Consider the following 22,628-nt stretch of genomic DNA (forward strand, 5'->3'; position numbering starts at 1 on the left):
CATGTGTCCTATTATATTTTCAAAAATATAAGATGAGACGTTTACATCGTTAAAGAGTAGGAATTAAAGATATACTTTATACTGTCTCCATTTTTGGAAAGCGTAATTTATTATCGCTTTTTGTATAATTCTCTACTTCTGTTACTGCTTAGATAATTATTTACCAAGTTTTACTGTGTCCTTTTTCAACCTTCTGAAAAGACTTCAAGCCAGAATCCTGCGCACGGGTCTGATTTTTACAAACCGCTATGACAGGACCCGACCCGAACCCGCAACCCGCTGCAGCACCGCCTTCTTACCTGACCCACTTTAATAAGACCTGCAACCCGACCTGAACCCGCAAGTGTTTGTCCTTTACCTACTGCCTGCGTCGACTGGCTCTCTCATGCTCACACATTCACACACACAGATATCTCTACCATTCTGCACAGATTGAGTTTATACAATAGGCTGTACAGCGGTAGCTTTTTTTGGTGGTCTGGATATATTTTAACATAGTAACATATTAATTGTCTCTACTTACTTTACTGTAAAATACATTCCTTTCGTGCCACCAGTTGAAAGGAAGCTATACCTGTGCTTTTGCAAGCAATGAGTCCAGTCACATGTTCATTATTTTAATTTGCTATGATTCCAAAGAATTCCACACTTATGATTTACCTTTCAAACTATTATCCACTACATGATATAAACCCTGCGCTTTTGTTTCAGCTCATCCACGGACATTTTTAATATCACCAATCAGACGTGATAAAAGGATCTTGACGTATCAAACAAGCAGCAATACAAAAGAAGAACACTGCTTAGTCAGCTGATTCCTACCATCCCCTCCTGCTTTAGTGCAGGAAATAGCAGTACATTTACCTTCTAATGCGTTATTTGGGAAAGGACAGAACACATTTTTGGCAATTCCAATTCCGACCTGAAAATTACATTTTGTGACCTGCACCGCAAACCGCGAAAAAGTGAGGTGAGTTTTAGAAATGACCACTAGGGGTATGCAGCTGTGATTTCTGGTTGAAAAGGGATTTATGTAAGCCTGATTTTAAATAATGATTTAACAAGAAATCCCAATAGAGAAAAACTAAATATTCTGAAAATGTGCAATAAGTTCCGGTGTTTTACTGCACTGATGTTGTACAAGCACGTCTGTTTTCTGCCTCAAAATTCAATGGCACAATTTTTAAAGCGGTGTCAAGGGTAAATATGGAATCCTAAGACATGCTCTATAGTAGGCTACAAATTAAATCATTAAATCAAATTGCATGTATCTTTGTTTCACATTGGAGACATTTTTCTGTAAATGACTCAATCGTACAGCAATATCCCTACACAACACTAACAGAACTCAGAAAAAAAACAGCACCTTTTTCCTCTGTGGACACATTCAAAACCTAAGCTGCATTTCCTCTGCCAAATGTCGCAGTTCTCAGGTGGTGTGCACAGATGCGTTCTTGCCGAGCATGGTGTTTGTGAGCTTGTAATGAACAGTGATCCTTTCCACCTCAAGGCATAGACCTGTAATTAATTAGAAAGAGAGGCTGAGAGTTGGAAAATGGTGTGTGTGTCCAGAACATGGTACGTGGCACTGGAATCGCAACTAAACAATACTATAATCAGGGCCCATTGCTTTTGAAAAATGTTATCTTTTAATATTAATCACATCTCCTAAGGATGAACCACATACTGAATACTGAATTAAAGATGGTAACCACACTAAATGCAAAGTAGTAACAAATTACCTTAAAATTAGATGAACTGCAAAAGGATTTAAGATGCATGAAAATAAAAATGTGCCATTAGACAAGTTAATTTCTGCAAATACACCCTATGGTAATTCCATTACAGGTGAAACAAGTCCTGTACTAAACACGTTATTTGTGTCCCATCTTATAGACCCTTGTCCTGTCTTAATATTAAGGACATAACAAAGCTATCCTAACAGTACACTATTTTTGTTTTGTTTGTTTAATTCCTATGTCATTGCTTTACAATGACAAATAAGTTGGCTGAATAGATATGTGTAAAAGGCAGTCTCAGATTACAGAGGACATTGCCAGGACACACTAATGCTTTGCAAGATACTTGATCACTGATACCTCATTAGATATTATGACATGTCAAGGTGTTCAAAGTTCTTTAAGCAGAAATAACTAAGCTTTCTATAAGCACATTGGTAAGGCATTGAATGTGATGCACTAAGCTGTATATTCAGTCGGTTGCTTAAGATCTTCAATTCACATATTTTAACTGGGGATGCTGTGTCTGGGCTGGTCCACACACCAAATAATGGTTTTACAGTCCTGTCCACTTCATTCCGAGGGAGCAACTGAAGACAACTAGTACTGTAGAAAATGTATAATTGATATAATCCAACCTGTTCTTTCCTCCCAGGGCTGTGCACAGTAATCAACTAAAGCATAGTACAAAATACCTTAAAAGGTTAAGACAGCTCAGATATTGCCCCCCAAAATAAAGTGAAATGTATTTCCTGTCCACTCCACTGTTTTCTCCTCTTTCTAACTACACTCAGCAGAGATACTGGAGTCGTGTTTTTAATCATTGTCTGATAAACTTTGTTGAGATGGCAAAAGTGTTCTTGATAGAGTTGTTCCCAGCTGATTTGTTTCAATATTTTGATCTTCACTAGATTGAGGGTGCCATGTGCAAAAGGCATTCCTATGGGTGTGCTAAAGATTTATCAGTATTTGTATACAACATATGAAAAAGAAACATAAAGATTATAGACTATAATCAATAGTTCAGGAGGAATGTTGATTATGACATCACAATGTTTTAATCAATAGTGTAGTAAATGCTTTTCATACACAGGGCTGGAGAGGAAGATGTAATTTATCAACTATAATATAGACAGCATCAATATGTATAGTGTGTGCACAGAAAAGATTTTGGGTAAGCAGCATAACACAATGAAAATAGTAGCCTATGCAAAGAAAATCCCACAATTTTAATATACACCACTGAACTAATTAGCTGATATTCCACTCCATTTAAAATGACAAGAAATGTAGTTCTAGTGTTAACATTGTAAACTTAAAGTAAAATATTTTCTATATAAGAGAAATGGTTTGTTATGAACATAACCCCAAAAACTACAGTAAATGCATACTGTTAGTTTAAAAAAAAAAAAAAAAAAAAAGTGTAAAGTTATACATTTTGGTGTCTGGGGAACTCTGTTAAGTTTGAAACCAAACAGTACCGTACATGTATGAATCCATACCAATAACCTTGCTATCCGGTTACTACGTAAACCGCCAGCTCGAAAGGCTGGTGTGTGTTTGTGAATGTCACCGCTCTGGTTTCTTCCTCCCAGAAGTCAATGCAGCTTGTTTGCTTTGACAGCGGAGGAGGTGCCAATGTGGTGGACGTTGCTGTGCCTATAACACCTTTAGACGGCCCTTTTTGGGGTTCTGACTTTTTACTAATGTAGGAAATTCAGGTTTAAAATATCTTACTAACAATGCGGCGGTACCTCCGCGTGCTCCTCGGCTGTATTTTGTTTGGTTTATGTTCAATACTGTATGTGTTTAGCCAGCTCGCTGCGTCTCTGGAGCCGCATGACGGATGGATGGGGAGGAAACCACAGCAGAGAACCGCTTTTCTGCCGGGGGAGAGCGGACACGGAGCCGGGAAAGGGGCGGGAAAAACAGGCCTGGAGGATCAGCACTGGTACAACAGGTAAGTACGAACTTTATATGCACCCATATGTAAACGTGATCACTGTAGTCCATTTCTATAAGTAACATCATAAATGTACTGTCAACCGCAATAGCTATTTGTGTAGGTCTGTATCACTTAGTTAAATGAAACTGGAGGTTTTATTTATTCATAATGCTGTTGTGAATCATTCTAGCAGCAACTTAGTCATGTTGCCAAAACTTTGATTGCGTGCAGCAGATGATACCACTTTTCATTACATTACCAGATAAGCGGTGACTCAAGTCATCTTCAATTCAACGTCAAACGGAAATTGGTATGATTACTATTATGACAACGACTACAGCCACGACTACTACGATTACACGTTATTGCTACGACTACTTAAAACGACTTTGTAATCAGTACCAACCACTAGGTCTCCATGTAAAGGCTGCTTCAAAAATCAGAAAAACAAACAAACAAACCTAATCGTAAAAGTAGAACAGGCAAATGAAGTTTATTAATAATATTCCATTTTTGAACAGTACAAAAAAATCAAATGTAGATGTGCATCTCGCCAGATAAGCATTTTAGAAAATGTAACTACTTTCTGCGTGTAGTTAACTTGTAGAGATACAGCTGGACATTAGTACAACACAGGGATATTACAGTCAATTCTATAGAATTTGGTAAATACAATATCCCAACCAAAAAGGAAGTTGTTTGCGAAACTAGCGTGGCTGCCTTTAGAGTCGAGGTTCGGCGGTTCGATTCTGGACCGCAGAGGAGGACGTTCAAAATAAGTGTGTAACTGCATGGCAAAATAAATGTACTCCACTTATAAAGGTTGAAGTAAGGATAGCGTTAAGGAAGTAGCCGGGTGCAAAATATAGCGTTACCCGGCCCCACGCGTTGCTACAACTGTTTAAATAACGTGTAAAAATGTATTTTTCATTGTTAACATCCTGACAACTTTTTACACTTAAGACTTTATTAGTCTGTTTCAAAGCTCTACTGTCCACTCTAGTGCACTGATGGTGTAAGGATTATTGCCCACATTGTCAAACAGGTAACACCGCAATAACGATGTGGTACGCAACAAAAAAGCCAGAGCACTTATGTTTTATTATTATTATTATTATTTATTATTATTATTATTATTATTATTATTATTCTTTTAATCACTCTTCCTGCAGTGATTTAGGCAGGACAGATCTCAAACCACAGTGCACTAGAGCGGGCAATTTGAAAGAGCTTTGAAACGGACTCTAAAGTTACAAGTGTAAAAAGTTGTCATGATGTTAACAATGAAAAAAATACACGTACGCAGTTGTAGCAACACATGGGGAGTAGAACGCTATATTTTTCGGAATCCTGCTACTTACTGCTTGTCTGGCTGCAGGATGCCTGCAGCAGTTTTCCAAATACTCCTATAACAACCATCCAGGTGTTGCCTGATTAGGCTTTACAGCATATAATTGTTGTGCTGATCCTTTCTGATTGTAGGTAATTGTTCTGCTTTTGTATGTGTTTTCCTGCATTTTTAAAACATTTGCTGACCGTTAGCATATTGAGCAGCTTGGTGGAAGTCGGTTGAACATCTTCTGACACCCAGCATTACCAGAACATTACAGCAGCTAACAATGCTGCTGTAATTGGAAGTGTCATTCAGCAGAATGATCCTAATATGCAGTGGATCAAGTCTTTATCAAATTCTGAAAAAATAAGTGACAAATACATGCATAATTGATCAGCTATATGGTATAATTACAATTACGCAGTTGTGCCAAGGTTCAACTACAATTGCAATTAATTAATAATTGCACAGTTACAATTGTGATTGATCCCAGGTCAGACAGTAAATGGCTTTTTCATATCAGTTACATATTCTGAATATTTTCAGTATGTAAATGAAATTAAAGGTGTTTATTCAGTTGAGCTAAACAGCTGCTGGTAAGTACTGCTGTTGCTGGTATCAACATTAAAAATAACCATTTGTGAAAACTAACATCTGTAAAAGATACTGCAAGTCTTTTAATTCGAATTGTACATCTTAGTTAAGCAGCTTTGCTCACATTTTAATTGTTCAAACAGTGGCGGCTACAGCAAATCAATTGCAATAACCCCAACACATGTTGGCTTAGGCTGGCAAAAAGCACATTAGTGTGGTCAATTTAATCAGAAGGGGAATACAGTACTGTATGTCCTGATGTGCATAAATATAGGCTAACATCTTCTCAAATGCCCCCCCAAAATCAAACTTAACAGAAATCAGCACAAGATATAGAACTGTGTTTCTGTCGTCAACACAGCAAGACTGTGAGTAATTTACAGCCTTTGTCATGACAAAACCATTTCAGAATATAGACATTCCTTTTCTTTTGTTAATGAGGGTAACATGGGCCTCGAGATGAAGTGCTTTGTCAATTTCTCGTTGTTGTCTTGTCTGTTGCCTTTGAGTCCTGTGTGCATAATCTAGTTTGTCAAGAAATGTATAGCTCAGTTGTTACTGTATACCACAGATTAACAAATAGTTGACTGCTCTTATGCAAGTTCAGCATGAAAGGCAGTTTCAGTATAGTAAAAACACAAAAATGTAATATTTTCAGGTTTTTAAGTTTGAACTGAAACAAAATTGACAGCGTTTAAACCATACACACACACTCTTTATATTACATTCTGATGTATACTGACAGTCCTGGTTAGTATTTTCTAAGCAAAGAAACCCTAAATAAGCAAATAAGGTTTTGACATTGGAAAGACTTTGTAAAAAAGAAAAAGAAAAACATGTACACACCAAAGTATATATTGACATTAGGGCTGTCGCGCGATTTAAATTTTTGATCGGTTAATTTATAGGCATTAGTTGATTGACCGGTGGATTCATCCGTGCACATTTTTAATAAAGGTAACGCCCTTATAGCGGCTGTCCTGCATGTAATTCTAAAAAAATCAATATAATATAAAAGAAAATTAATAAATAAGCCCAATGGGAATTTGGTCTTTTTAAAGCATTAGTACTATTATTTGTATCTTAGTAAATGTCTCTCTTTGTATTTGCACTGCACTATTGAGATGTACCTGTGCTGGCCCTGTGAATAAGCTCATTTTTTTTTTAAATGTTATTATATTCAAAGAACAAAACCAATAATAAGAATAGAAAAACAAACACAGCTTACATATGTTACAGAATTAGTATGCACAGATCCCAATATATTGTCTTATTAACTCTACTGTTCAGGGATCAGTGCCACAAACAGGAAAATCTTTTTTTTTTTTTTTTTTTTTTAAGTACCCCCTTCTGTTGACAAATTACATAGATATCAAGGACATTTATGTAAAAGTGTACTGGTAAACTAAAGCCTATGCATAATTTATTTACACTTCTGCGTTCTCTGAATTAATATTGAAAAAAAAACACTTTACAATCGTGTTATATATATTCAAAGGGATGTCGCCTAAATAAGTCGCCATCTAGAACGTTCTGATTATTATGGATGTTTGGTCTTTACTGCCATCAGTAACTACATTCACAGTAATTTCTGAGTGTTTTCATTTCAAGTCAGAAAAAATGCTTGTCATTTAACTTTATTACTTCGTGGACTGGATACCATACCAAGCCTACTACAGCGTGAACACAGAGCGCACCAATGAAGCGCCAGATCGACCGAGAGTAAAACCTGCCTCAGTTTCAATCTTTCTGTTGCACCAATTAGAAAAACTACTTGGAGTTAATTGCCAAACCCCTTCCTTTTTATATCTGCCCTTACTCTGGCACCTCAGATGTCGGATACGCGATGGACTACTGTATATAATGATATATTACTAAAATGAATACATAAAAAAAATATGCATTTGGTGAAATTTGTCACGTGCCCAGTTGTACGTCCAGCATATTATTCAACGTTTAACCACTTCTTTAGAGTTTATACGTTTTAATTGTTAAAAATTTCCATCCCTAGTCTGGGGATGTGCTTATCTTCAAAAATGCCATCATTGGAGCTCAATCTAACAACTGCTGTAGAAATTAAATGTGTTCACAATAAATAGTTACTCATATTTACAAACAAGAATATATATGACTAAAGCAGATGGTTTTCACCAGGGAAACGTTTTGGAATTGTACCAGCATGGTGTAGATTTGGTGAATAGACAGTACATAACCAAACACAACACCTTCTATCAGAGGCTGCCAACATAGACTACAGTACTGTGCTGGCCCTTTTTAAAGTACTGTCATTGTCACAAACCTTATATTAAATTAAAATTTAGAGAGCCAAGCTGATTAAAAAAATACTGTACTCCCATCTCTACTTCTTTGAATCCAGAAAAGGATTGTTATAGCTCCACGTTTTAAAAATCTTTTTATTGCTATTTGTTTTTTTCCTCTTATTTGCTTTTGTTATCTGGTCCTTGTCTTGCTGACAGTATCAAAGCTTGAAATTCAGTTTTGTCTTTGTTTTGATTTGTTGAGAAAAAGCAATGTGACTGTTACAGTTACTGTAATCAACCGTGTAATCTGTGTGCAATTCTAGGTGTAGGTAAGAAGAAACCAGGAGAGTGACATCAGACCATGCATTTTAGAACACATCTTGTTTGTTTATTGAAACAGTATAACATAGGAAATAACTACTGAGGAGTGTAAATGTGTAGGACTTCATCAGTATTGCACTGTTTTCTGTAGATTTTTAGGGAATTCTATTGAAATGATATGCTACAACTACAGTCATACAACTTCCTATACAGTATGAACAGCATACAGAAGCCATACTGATGTGCTGAGCCGTGTTAATTAGAGATATGATCAATGGCCTGGCTTTTTAAAAATATGTCATATGAATGTAATTCTGTTTTTTTGGTGTAGTTTGAGATTTTTATTTATTTTTTTAGCTAAAAAAAATACTCCCAACTCACTTTTCCAATTTCTGTAAGTGCAGTGCCAGCCATCAAACCTGAAACCCGATGGATCAGCACGTCGTCATCTTCTTTTTGAGTTTCTTGTTGCTCTTGGTTTCGGCTCTTTCATTTCATTTACCCGTCTTTCAGCCCTTGGCCTGCTGACAATACCAAAGCTTGAAATTCAGGGTGATCTTGGGGAGCCAGTTTTTTGTTTTGTTTTGTTGACTTGCATGACAAAGAAATAGGACTGCTAGTATATTTACGAACAATAATCAAAATATCTTCCGATGCAATCTTAATATTTCTCTGTGTAATAACATGGAACCAGAAGAATAACATCCAACTATATATTTAACTGTAGAACACATTTTTATTTATTACATTTAATGCAGCCATAAAATGACAAATTATTAAGTTGTTTAAATACTGTAACTCTTTGTATTGATTCCTGTATATCCGTGACATTTCTTTTTAGTTCTTGTAGTCCTTTTATATAAAAAAAAAAAGTTTTTTTCAAAGTTATTTTTAATTAATAAAACACTTAAGTATCATTAGATTTTGGCTTCTTAACATGTCGATCACATAACATTTAATAAAGTATTATTTGGCCTTTTTGAATAGGGCACTAGTTTTTTTTCAAACAATAATTTCAATATAAAGGTGTCAGCCAAATAAACAATAATAATATAGTTTTATTTTTTATTAATAGGTTGAAAAAACAGAAATTGTGTTTTTTTTTGTTTTGTTTGGCAGACCTTTTGAAAGAACAAAAATTAAATAAAGTAAATTCAGAAACTGAACCATTTTTAAACTTCTAATTGTTATTTGATTTACTGTTCAAGTGTTCAAGAGTATATGAAATCGAATGTGCAAAGCAAGTTTTCAACTATAGTTGGAAGAAGAATGGATGAAATTAGAAAGTCATAAGACAGACAATAAAATGCAGAGTTTGGGCCAAAAAAAACAAAGAAAAACCTGCTACAACACTGTCACTGGTGTGTAGGGCAATCAGGATGGCACTAATTCCACATGGTGAGGTTTTTAAATTGATCTGCAGAGATACTGTCGCTAATTCATTCATGCATGTTGGAAGAGTATGTGCTTTCAAGATTGTCCATACAAAAGTGTGTACTGTACTATGGATAGTAGTGTTTCAAACTTTTTTCCAACCCCTGAAGGTAAGCATGACTGCTGCTGAAATATGCCACCTTCTATAAACAAGGCCCATTCTTTTTTTCACCTTCTGACTGGTTATTTATATTCAGATAAGTGCTATTTTATACATAGCATGTTTGATCTAGTCCTGTCAGGTGTAAGAGATTTTCAGTGTCTTTCTGGAATCCCTATTGGAGACTGCCCTCTGGTGTTTGTGGAAAGAACTGCTTTTGGGAAGCTGCTTTTAGGTAGGCTTGACTTTACAGGACTGTAATAGTATACAGTAATCAAATAAATTGAAATTAACTTCTGTTAATTTGCATGGATGCAGTTAATAAGTAAATCAAATAAACATTAATTTAAAACACTGTAAACTCCCAAGTATTTAATTCTCTAAAAGGTAAAACTTGCAGGACCACCAATTTGTATTTAATCAGATATGGGAATCTTTGGTTACCGTGGTTAATCACCACTTTTCTAATAAAATTGGGCCAGTGGTAGTTGCTACTCAGTGTCCTAAAAGGGGAAATTAGACAGCTTGGCCTGTTGAAAATAACCTACCCCAGTAGCCCTTTTACTGTCCTGAATCAAATGCTAAATTGGTCATCAAAATGCATAAATTCTTTGGGGTCTTAATATACTTATAATTGGTTAAATCCATATAACCAATCAGTATGTTCTTTATACATTATCCAGTCCTATCAATTTATTAATGAATTTGTGGATTTATGTTATTTTTACTTACTGAACAAATTGTATAAAGCTGAAAGAAACCATATTGCCAACCATTAATAACCCTGGTTTAAGAATATTTTAAGCAGTAAAAAAAACAATTTTGAAAAGATGCTAAAAAGAGAGCGCATCATTTGAAGAAAAAGAAATAAACAAAAAAAAAGCTCTGTAGAGATCATTTAATCCACCATGTATGGAGTTCAATTGATAAACCTGGAAAATAAATCAGACAACATTATCTTCATTCCAGCTTAGATTGTTAAGTAGAAGGAAGAAAAAATTGTCTCCCAGTAACCAATTTCAGAATCCGACTTGCAATAGCGCCCAATTGTTGTACATGTGTATGGATGGATCGGTTTGTCCTTAGTGCTTAGTCGTTTGATCTTGAAATGTATTTTTGTTTACGACTGTAAATCGCCCTGGATAAGGGCGTCTGCTAAGAAAATAATAATAATAATAATAATAATAATAATCCTAAACGTGCATAAAATAAAAAGTGAGTATTTCAAGAATATGCACAGTGCATACCAAAGTTTAGGTTTTTTTACAGAAAATATAAGACCTTTATATGCCATAGATTGCTGGTCCTTGATAAAATACTTGTGTTTGCATAACGGTGAATGTTTTTAAGCATAATCTGAAATGTGTGTGCTCTGATTAAGAATTATTCAGACAATTGCTATACAGTTCATTTTCTGTAATTTGTCTGCTATAGCTGCTGTGCGTTAAGTCAGAAATGTATACATATTTAGTTATAAAAGTTTGTCTAGAAATGTTTATTCCTGATAGATTCTATGATGACTCATAAGAACTACATATAACTCTTTCAACACTGCAGACCTCTAGTCTAGGAAGGTTACAGACTGCTCAAAACAGCAGATTATTAACCTAATACACAATACTAATATACCTATTTTTATATTTTTTTAGCTTTTGAAACCATTTTCTAAGATTTCATTTTTTTGTTGATTGATTTATTAGAAGTGTTGAGACTTTATTAGATTAACTGTTATATAAAATGTCTCAATTGAATTTAAAAAAAAAAAGGTTTAGTCTTTTCAATTGATCCAAACAGCTGCTTTGCCATCTGACTTTGGTACACAAAGGGCCCTTTTTGAACAGTGGTGCTATTTAGATCTGCCAGTCTTTAGATCATTTGACTAAATTCCCACATAATTGTAACTTTGTTAATATTAATCTGAGGGATGTATGAACACCATGATGCCATTTTAAACTGGATGTACATTTCATATTTTTTTTGGCAATAAAGAACAGCTTGTGTGAACAGAAGTTGGCCCTCGGTGTTAAAACAGATGACTGCTTTGTGGGAGAGGACTTGTGGGAGAGTTGTTTTCAGGCACACAGTATAACCCATGCTGTCAGGAAGCTTTATGCTAGCTTCTTCATTTATAAATAAAGCCACAGATGGTAACTGTGGTACAAAATCAAAATCTTAGCACTTCAGAGTAGGAAATAATAAAAAAAAAAAGGCAAAGGCATACACATCCCAATACTAATCTTGTACTATTGAGTAGAATATAGAAAGCAAGAATGACGAACACTATTACTACTTGAGCAAACTGTGCCTTTTTATGGGTTGGACAATGCAATAAAAATATCTAGCAGTTCACTTTTAATGGGAAGATGGAAAGTGACAAGTTTATGAGGTGTTTTAAAACTTTTCTGTATACATACACTTTGTGACCAGTGCTTGGTGTTCACTGCATCTTGATCCTTCTGGTAAATGGGAAATAATTTGTAGTTAAGTCTGTTCTCAATGTATGCAGGATTCTAAAACCTGCATTATTAGGTTGTTCACACAACAAAACTTATCTTGAGTTTCTCATCCGGGCAAGTGACTTCAGTACACTTGACTTTCATAGTTTTTAGAAATGCTTAAACTTTTTTTTTTTTTTTCTTTTTACACAGATACATTATGAGAAAACCAGATGCCTCAGATCCCTCAAACACTCCTGTGGAAACGATGCACCTTGCTGTAGTGGCCTGTGGCGAGAGGCTTGAAGAGACTGTTACAATGTTGAAATCTGTAGTTTTATTTAATATCAAGCCCATTCAGTTTCACATCTTTGCTGAAGATAATCTACACGTCAAATTTAAAGACATGGTAAGTAACAGCGATTTTATTCTGCCATACAGTTCAGTTTTTAAATAACATGATGGTGTTCTGGAACTTTTCAGCCATTGAAGTGGTTTGCTTATAATATTTGCTAACAATTTTATAAACTGTAGAAGAGTGATTATTTTGCATAAATCCACTTCTGTCAAAAACAATACTCTCTCTGGATCCCACACTGTTTGTTACATAGCCTCTGTAGAGCTTGAAGAAACATTTTGGTTATAAATTTGCTGTATTTGTTTTAAGTTATAAAAACAGGTGCTGATACAAATCAGTAAAAATCAATACGCCATTATTTTCTTTGTTTATGCAGCTGGATTCTTGGTCAGAGTCTTATCGTTTAAAGTTCAGCTACACTGTGTACTCCATAACATTCCCCAGCGAGAATGCTGCAGAATGGAAGAAACTGTTCAAACCTTGTGCATCCCAGAGGCTCTTTCTTCCTGTAAGTACAACTCTTATCTTCTGATCATCTCTGCAGTTTAATAACCACCCCTTCCCCTCCCCTCCCCTCCCCTCCCCTCTAAAGGTTTAAACTGTTTTTCTGGAGAGGAGGCATGGGGAAATGTTATTTCTGGCTGTAAATAGAAGTAATTATTACAGATCAAGTGAGCTACTGTCTGTAATAGTCTCACAACAAATGACATGGAAAGTACAGCTACCAAATAATGTATTCAGTTCATTGTTTATATCATGTCTTACCTGATACGATCCTGCTTAACACTTTTGTTGATGTTTTTCAGATCATTCTTAAGGATGTGGATTCTTTGCTGTATGTAGATACAGACATTTTGTTTCTGCAGCCAGTGGATGAGATGTGGTCTTTTTTTAGAGAATTTAATTCGACTCAGATCGCTGCAGTGGCACCAGAGCACGAAGAGCCTAGCATTGGATGGTATAATCGCTTTGCCAGGCATCCTTTTTATGGCAAGACTGGAATCAACTCTGGAGTCATGCTGATGAATATGACTCGGATTCGAAAAAAGTATTTTAAGGTAGCCATTTGTTTTTGTTTTTTTTCCCCCCATTGATTTGATGTATGCTTCTACTGTTAAGTATGTAACTTGTGACTTCATTGACACATGTGTTCTGGGCCAGATCAGCCAAATTATTATTTTTTTTTTTAGTAGTGCAAAAGTGAAAATATTGGGCTTGCTTCTATAAAGACACAGCTGTGTATTGCTCAGTTTTGAAGCTACTTGCTCTTTAAATATTCATACTCAGAAGAGGGCATAGTTATTAAGCAGCTGCTTAATATAATGCTACCCCATTATAATGCGGTTGTCCGGGTCCAATGTTTGTGAGTCAAATTGCAATTACTGCTATGAGTCTTTTTGGATAGGTCTCTACTAGCTTTGCACAGTAGGATGGTGAAATTGTTGCCCATTCTTCACAGGGAAATTGCTCCGGTTCTGATAAGTTTTTGTTGGGGATTGTTGATGGACTTTAATTTTCAAGTCTTGCCATAAATTTTCTATTTGATTCAAGTCAGGACTTTGACTGGGCCACTCAAGAACATTAATTCTCTTCTTGTTCAACCACTGTGGCCACTGTGGCTTTGTGCTTCGGGTCATTGTCCTGTTGAAATGTGAATTTCCTCCCCAGTTTCAGAGTCTTGGCTGACTCGCAGGTTTTCCTCAAGGATTCGCCTGTACTTTGCACCATCCATTCTCCCCTCTATCCTGACAAGCTTCCCAGTCCCTGCTGAAGAGAAGCATCCCCATAACATGATGCTGCCACCACCATGCTTGACAGTTGGGATGGTGTTGACTGGGTGATGTGCAGTGTTGGGCTTGCGCCAGACGTAACGCCACATGTCTGCAGTATCATCTACATGCTTTTTCGTAAACTCCATACGTGCTTCAAGATGAGGCTTTTTGAGTAATGGCTTCTTTCTTGCCACCCGTCCATACAGGCCAGCTTTGTGTAGCGACCGGCTTGTTGTTGTGTGAACGCTGACTCCCATCTTAGACACAGAACTTTGCAGATCTCTCAAGGTCATTCTTGGCTTCAGAGTGACATGCCATACCAGTTTCCTGTTTGCCCAGCTGCTTGACTTCACTGTTCTGAGAGGGATAATCAGCACCTTTGAAATTTTCTTGTACCCTTCTCCTGCTCTGTCTCTCTACCACTTTGTCCCTGACTTGTTGCAAAAGCTCCTTGGTCTTCACGATTGCTTTGTTGGATCACTATGTGAGTTGCATCTTGAAAGTCTTTATATACCGCGTGAAATTATCTACAAGTTAAACCACTTTGAGTACACACAGGCTGAAACCATTTCACTAATTTTGTGGCCTTTCAAACAAATCATTTGCACCTGAGCTGATTTAGGGCTGCAGTAGCAAAGGGGTTGAATACTTATGCAACTGAGATTAATCTGTTTTTCTCTGTAAATCGTATTTACTTATATTCTATATGCATTTTTTAACTTTATCAATGTGGAGTAGTTTGTGTAGATTCTACATGTAAAATCTAATTTGAAAGCGTCGTGGAGTATGCTCAGGTGCCAACAAAATGTGTGTGTGTATGTATATATATATATATATATATATATATATATATATATATATATATATATATGCTTTGAATAATAAAGTCAATGTTTAAAAAAAAAAAGCATAAAAAGGCATAATTTAGAGGGACTACAATTGGAGGTATTAATATTTAGACTTATCTATTGCATAACATCGTACACTGTTTGTTGAGGAATTCAAGTAGATTTCTAGTTAATCACTGTAAGCAAACAGCAGGTGGCAGAGTTATGTCATGCAGCTGCATAGAGTGATGTGCTAATGGTGTAGAAATAATTTGATATTTATTAGAGCTCTTATTTTGTCATCACGATTTTTAGATAAGTGCATGTTATGCTTCAAGTGTTTCATATCAGAAAACTAAAAGGTTAGGCTAAAAGCTATTGGTGTGTGACCATCTAATTGGAGTACACATTGTGCATCTCCCTTAATGTTGGTAACCTGTGAGCCACCAAAATATTAGCCTTAATTCTCATCCCTGACATTGCGTTGTCATCTCCCTTTTTTCTTTTTTCTTTTTTTTTTTAACAGAATGATATGACTACAGCACAGCTACAGTGGGAGGAGTTGCTCATGTCCTCACTTAAAAAATATAAACTGAACATAACCTGGGGAGATCAAGACTTATTAAATATCATCTTTCATTACAACCCAGGTAAGCTTGATGAACAATTTATTAAACTGCATTTGAGGGAAAAACTTATTTCTCAAAAGAAAAAAATGATCATATAATATAACATGGACCATGCTTGTATAATTTGGGGCAAATAATAATTTCATATGGTACTTTCTTGGTTGACTTAACAATGCAATCCTTTGTTGAAGATGACTATGTTGCCTTAAAAGAAAAAACTTTCTGCTATAACCGAAAAAGAACAAAAACATGTTCCACGATGCTTCAGACAGTGTAAGCAAATTGTAAGCTAATAGTTTTAGGGTATGATTAAATACATGCTTAAATATCCATCTGATACAAACCACTGAGAGGTAGCAATATTTAAACATGATAAGCATTCAGAGATGACTCTCTTCAAACACACACACGCACTCCTTTTATCAATTTCATCTATATTTAAGAATGCTTGATTAATAGCTATACTAAATCTCAAATCTTTTTGAACCCTGCTGAACCTTTTCATCTGATTTAGCTACCGATTGTATGAGACCATAACTGATCTAGCTGTTAAATCAGAATGCAGGAATGTTAAAGATGAAGCTTTGTAAAATAGTCATGAAGAAAGCACCCCTCCCCCCCCCCCAAAAAAAAAATTCTGTATGAAAGCTGTAACATGAGGTTAAGTGTAATTTGTGACGGCATCTACTTTGCAAGGCATTTAAACCATGTTCCAAAAATGAAAATAAACACAATAAATTAGACTGAATCGCCTGAATTTATTAGGCAGTATATTTATATGTAGATGCTGCCACTGATGATGACCTGCTGTGAATCTTACCTGTCTGTATTTGGAAGCTTGCACTAATATGAAAGAAATATGTTTTCCCTATCCATCCAGAAAGCCTTTTTGTATTCCCCTGCCATTGGAATTATCGCCCTGATCACTGTATTTATGGCAGTAACTGCAAATCTGCTGAAGAAGGCGGCATCTTCATTCTTCATGGAAACCGGGGAGTTTATCATGATCATAAGCAGCCTGCTTTTAAAGCGATCTACCAAGCAATACAACAAGTAAGGAGTTATTTGTTTAATAATTTTTTGTGGGAGTGGGAAAACTGGCAAACAAGTGCAACACTGATGCATAACAGACCATCTTCACAGTAACTCCACCACATTATACCAGTGATGTATATTAAAGTAACTTTACCAAATGTGTGTATTACTGATTTTAAGATGTGCTGCATGTCTTTGTAAAAGTGCCACATTTTTTTTTTTTAATATATAAAGTTCTCTTCTGAGGATGGAACCCTTTCTTGAGACAAATTGGTCATACGAAGGGAATGCTTTATTGGCTGGTTCCACAGACCCGTATTTAGCACATATCTTGAAATTTGTGTTAATCTGTGTCTATGAAACCAGATGTATATCCTCTACATTTCCCTACATGGGGTGTGAAGCATGTCAGTGTTGCAGAGGCTTCAGTACACAGAGATCAATATTTCTTTTAACTTGGCAGATGTTAAGGATGCCATCAATTTTCACCCAATCACTTGCCCAAATTTGCACAGATACACCATCAGGCACCTGTGCAACTGTCATGCATCATTTGCTGTCCAGCTTTCCCGCTGTGACCTGCCATTGAATAGCCCCTTATCAACAATGGCTTGGTTTACATGCAGTTTAGAAACTCCAACTTCTTTCTCCATTGTCTTGAGAATGTGACGTAGCACGCGCATATCATGCACATTGCTCATGCTGTGGCCAGTGCATGGTCAGAACATGGTCTGGCTAAAAAGGGTGGGTAAATTGCCTTCTCACACTAAAAAACAGCTCAAATTGACTAAAAACTACGGGTTTTTTGCAGAACAAGAAGTTCAAAAGCAAAGATCCCGTTTGTGACATAACCTTGCGCAACTTTCTACGATATATAGGCTGTATCAAGCAATTGTTTATTAACAACTGAGATCTGCTGAAAGTAGCCCTGGCAAGCTTCTTTGATCAAATAAAAAAATAATCATACAGTACGAGGGGTTTAGACACCTCTTCATTGAGTTTTTTTTTCATGTGACAGCATTTGTTCAACGTTATACAATTATTTTCATTTTCAGGTGACTCCTAAAATGATAGTGCTTTATAGTTTAGTAGTTTTATACGCAAGGTTATAAAGAACAGCTGAAGCTACTACAAAGTAAAAAAGAAACCCTTGGCAAAATAAATGAATAAATAAACAAGTAACAGAGCCCTTTGCAAAGCAGAGGAAGAGATTTCTTTTTGTCCTTTACACTTTTGTTGTTTTCATGTGTGTAATCATATAGCGGATTGCTTTAAGCTCAGACTTTTATGTCCTTTAGCAATAAGATAAGATGCAATTCTTGTCACTGTCTCTAAGTAGCATCTATGATTTGTACCTACCAAGAAGAAAATAAACTCATGTTTGTACCCCACAATGTATTAAATTAGTGTAGCTGGGTATTTGTGCCAGTGGACTCCTATATTACTGCTGCAGGCTACCAACCTCAGCTCTAGGCTTGGGCTATGGTGTATAGTGTTGAAGTAAAATCTCATAAACGTAATTCAACTTGTTAGGTTATTTGAATTTAAGGAAAATTTCTCCCTAAAAGAGTGACAAAGGTGAGACATTTTTATTTTTGCATGTAAACCGAGCCAATGTCATTTAATCTTTTCTTTATTGTTTTTTTATTATTTTATTTCCTCATTCTAGATACTACACCACCAGTAACATAATTTGCTATCAGTTAGCCTATCATTAGTTCAATTTGCTGGTGATGCACTTGTTTTGAGTTATTTGTAAACTACAGATGTATGTTCTTGCATATGAACATGGGGTCAAGTTCCTCCATATATCCCCAGATTCTGATACAGATTCTGATTCTGATAAATTTTATTGCAAGTGATATACATGTGTATGCAAGGACATACTAAGAGGCACCTTCTTGTATGGGCTAAAAAATATTGTAACCTTTTACCTGAATAAGCTGTTCTATCTACAGTGTGACCAACATACATACTGTAGGGATCCCCAGTGGGGTGATCATAAACTGCATATCGCTGTCTTTTATATGGGTGTTTAATAGTTATTTCCACTTATTTGGTATTTAGGTCTGTTAGGATATCTGACTTAAGTCATGCTAGGAGTACAGTACCTACCAGTTTTTAGGAAACAATACAGTCAGTGTTATCATTCAACAGCACCATTCTTAGTCTGTAAATGTATATTCATAGTTTCTCCTTACTGGAAAGATTGTGACAAAGTTGAATCCTCTGGAGAGAGTAAGTCCTGTGGGACAGGATGGTTTGAAATGAGCAGAGACAGCTTTTCTTTTCATTCCTAGATGACAACAGCTAATCTCCAAACTAGATTTTCATTGCTAATAAAGTGCTCCAGCATTATATCACTGAACACACTGAAGAGTTGTAAAGATGTAGTGCCGACGGTGCTTTTAGGATCCAGGATGCTTATCTGGAATATGCACAATTATCCACATAAAATCAATAGAAGGCAGCTATTATTGCTGGTTGATGTGTATATAGTCATAAATTAATGTTCTTTTGGTGACCTAATGCTAGACCAATCCGAGGCAAATGAGCTCCCATAAAAATGTAATTTCTCCTTCTTTCCTGTGAGCATTGTAAAAGTAGTTTCATTATTGGAAAGAGAAATTACATTGATGCTTTATTCATGATACTACTGGAAAGGACCAGTTTGGGGTATAGTAAATGTTGTTGATAAAAACTACATTTAGGAGTCTAAATGGTTTTAAAGTGTTTTAAAATCACAAAACTAAAACTGGTTATTCAGGAAAGAGTTTATGCCCTTGTTGATAACCGAGAAATGTTTTGTATTGCATAACAACTTGTCTCAGTAAAGTAATTCTGTAGGAGTTACAAAGTTGATCAAAACTACAGCCTTTTATGGAAAGCACTGCATTTTTCTGAGATCCCTTTACAAATGGGAAACTTTGAGTTTAATTCAATTTGGCCTTTTCCCAGACCATTTTACCATTTTTAATTTTTGTGTTTTTGTTTTACAGTACACATTTGGAGATGACCCAGTCCATTCTCTCCTATACCCACTTGAGCAAGATCTGCAAAAGACAACACATACTTACTGTGGAAAAGTACAACACTTATTTACAAAGCAATTACAAAAGAGTATAGCAATGATTCAAGACAAAGTCTCAAGAGGAAGGTAATTGTGTTTTCAGATATGTTGATACAAACATTCACTTTGAACTTCAGGAACTCCAAACTGCGTTTTGTCATCATGGAGGGGCTCCTCTGTGGAATCTCTGGAAGAGGATTATCAATCGGTTCTAATCCAAGTCCTGTATGTTCAGACTTAAGGTAGAATTTATTCTTCCCGTCTCATTTTTTGTATTGTTACTTCCAAGCTGTGAAGGCAATGTATCAGTTTGTAAAAGCACTAATCTCACTTTGCTGTGTGTGAACCCAACTGTTACTTAATTGAGGTTTCATTTTGTAACAGTCAAGGGTGTTAGGTTGAAACAGTTGACAATCTGCGTCTTAATGTTTCATGTGTTTTAAATGTATCTGTGACTGGGAACCTTTTTTGACAATCATGTGTTAACAGTAAATAATTTAGAAGAAGACTGTTCACAGTAATGTGTTAAACACGGCTGAAGATTTTTAAACAAAATCGTTACAGTTAAACTGTCTGGTAATACATTAAAATACATTTATTTAAAAAACTAATCTATGAATAGAAAGCCAAACATTTGGATTTTCCAAATAGGCACTGTCCAAATGCATACTGTTCAAACACGTTATCTGGTAAGCCAATAAGTATTAATTATTATTTTTATTTAACAGCCAGTAAAATTGTCATGCGATAAACCCAAGGAGACATTTATATATACAGTATAATCTATCACTAATTTTTCAACATTTTCCGTTTTACTTTTTAAAACACTCTTATTACTTCTTAGTCGGCAAGATGCAGTGCCATTGTATCCGAGTGTTTGTCTAATTAACTTTTGTTTAGTTTCTTGTGAACATTCAGAACATTTATCTTTACAGTTCCAGTTTCAGAAAATGTGTAGTGACCTTGTGGCAGCTACTCAAAGGATTCTTATCTCAAAATTAAAGGAGTTTTGTATTCTACTTACAGTTATTGGTTTTTACTAATCTCAGAAATGAAGACTGATGCACATCTGTGTTCTGAATAAAACCAATAAACACCTCGAAGTGTCTTGTATGAGATCAGTTATGCTCTGCTTATTGTTGTTTATGCCTGAAAAAGATTACTTTTAAAATGTTCAAATTTTCATAGAATTTTGTTTACTGAATACGAATATATGTTTTAAATAATCAAGTTGCACTAAATGTAGTATAAAAATAGAACATGTTTTTGGATAGATTGTTGCCCAGAAGTGTGAAATTTGGAATTCTAATTTTTGGGTCATACATATATTTAAGCGATAGTGCCTGCCGATGAGGGCTGTACCGTGTGATAATTGACTGCGACGGGAATTATGCGTCCCTAGCCGAAGGCGCTAACGAAAGTCAAGGTTAATTTATCACACGAGAGGTCACTATCGCTGATAGAAAAACTATTTTTACTGTTTTCTTTAAAACTTGTACTAATTTGTCAGCTACCTTTCCGCTGAGTAAAGGCGTTCTAAGAAAATAGTCCCAAACATTTTTTAAGGAAAAAAACAAGGATGGCATACAAAGAGAAAAACACTGAATTTTTATTTAGTAAATCTGTTTTTATTTTTTATTAACTTGTTTTAAACTCCTATTTATAATTTGGACATTGCCTGAATGAACGAAGCAATTACTGAACAGTTCGTGGACGATGGAGTCTGAACTACCCATACTATCTCTCATTAAATACAACTCTAAAATGCCTCCTAACTCACCATGTTTCTACCATCAGCCAAAGCCTTTCTCTCCTGAATGTGTATATATATATATATGAATGGAGCAGTATTACTGAACTGTGGCGTCTCGCTTTGTTGCTGTTGAAAGATGCCATGTCTGTGACTCTAGTCTGCACATACCCACAAGGGTATGTGCAGAAATTTAATAATGGCTACATGAAGGGATATGTCAGGTTAATAGCTCGCCATTTTTGGGTTGAATCCTTAAATGAGAACCTTTAACAACTATATACTTCAGAATGGGCTACTGGGTTTCTCAGTAAAATGTACTTTAGAACAGGAATTCTGTATATACTTGAGATTTAGGGCTGGTTTCACAGACCCCAATTAGCAAGATTAAGTCTTGGACTACCTAGCATTACTTTAGGTAAGCTAATCAGAGTCCGTAAAACCAGCCAATTTTTTAGTTTTCTTCTTAAACATACACTTTGAATACATTTTGGATCTGCTAATGTTAACCTTACATTCATCTGATTCCACAGAACCTGACTGGCACTAATCTTGGACTACCTTGTGTTACTTTTTAGGTTTTGTAATCCAGGATTAGTGCTAATCAAGGTCATTTTGTGTGTTTTAATTAACTCTGCAGAAAATGTGTAATTTTAAATGGCGGCCTTGTTTATGCTCCTCTCATACTAACCGATAGTTATGAAAGTTTTCATATGTATTTAACAATGTCCAAGTTTCTTTAATGTTACTGCTTACATTTCAATCCATGTGAATAACAGCTACTGTAATGCCAAATGACATTTTGCACAGTTGTACCTGTACAGTATGTAGGTTTATTTTGTCACCAGGATATGTGGTGTCCTAGGTAGTTTAAAAAATAATTAATAAAATCATTTTCTATTTGTAAGATTCTAACACAATATTAACTGGAGTAAAGAGCAGTTTACACTTTGAAAGCCTGTTACAATGTTTGATTTATTGAAGTGTCTCAGAAGTATGTCATTTTTAAAGTTTACAGTCTTTTA

General features: G+C 35.5%; 1 protein-coding gene across 1 annotated transcript; it reads left to right on the forward strand.

Moving 5' to 3' along the window:
* Positions 1-3,264: 3,264 nt before the first annotated feature.
* On the forward strand, positions 3,265-21,536 carry LOC117420120 (glucoside xylosyltransferase 1-like). The gene is made up of 7 exons (XM_034033662.3): positions 3,265-3,699; positions 12,376-12,571; positions 12,897-13,028; positions 13,327-13,578; positions 15,646-15,769; positions 16,629-16,801; positions 19,783-21,536. The coding sequence occupies exons 1-7, from the start codon at positions 3,482-3,484 to the stop codon at positions 19,942-19,944; spliced, it is 1,257 nt and encodes a 418-aa protein (XP_033889553.2). The 5' UTR covers positions 3,265-3,481; the 3' UTR covers positions 19,945-21,536.
* The last annotated feature ends 1,092 nt before the right edge of the window (positions 21,537-22,628 follow it).

Source organism: Acipenser ruthenus, chromosome 14, assembly GCF_902713425.1.
Source record: "Acipenser ruthenus chromosome 14, fAciRut3.2 maternal haplotype, whole genome shotgun sequence".
Classification (NCBI taxonomy): domain Eukaryota; kingdom Metazoa; phylum Chordata; class Actinopteri; order Acipenseriformes; family Acipenseridae; genus Acipenser; species Acipenser ruthenus.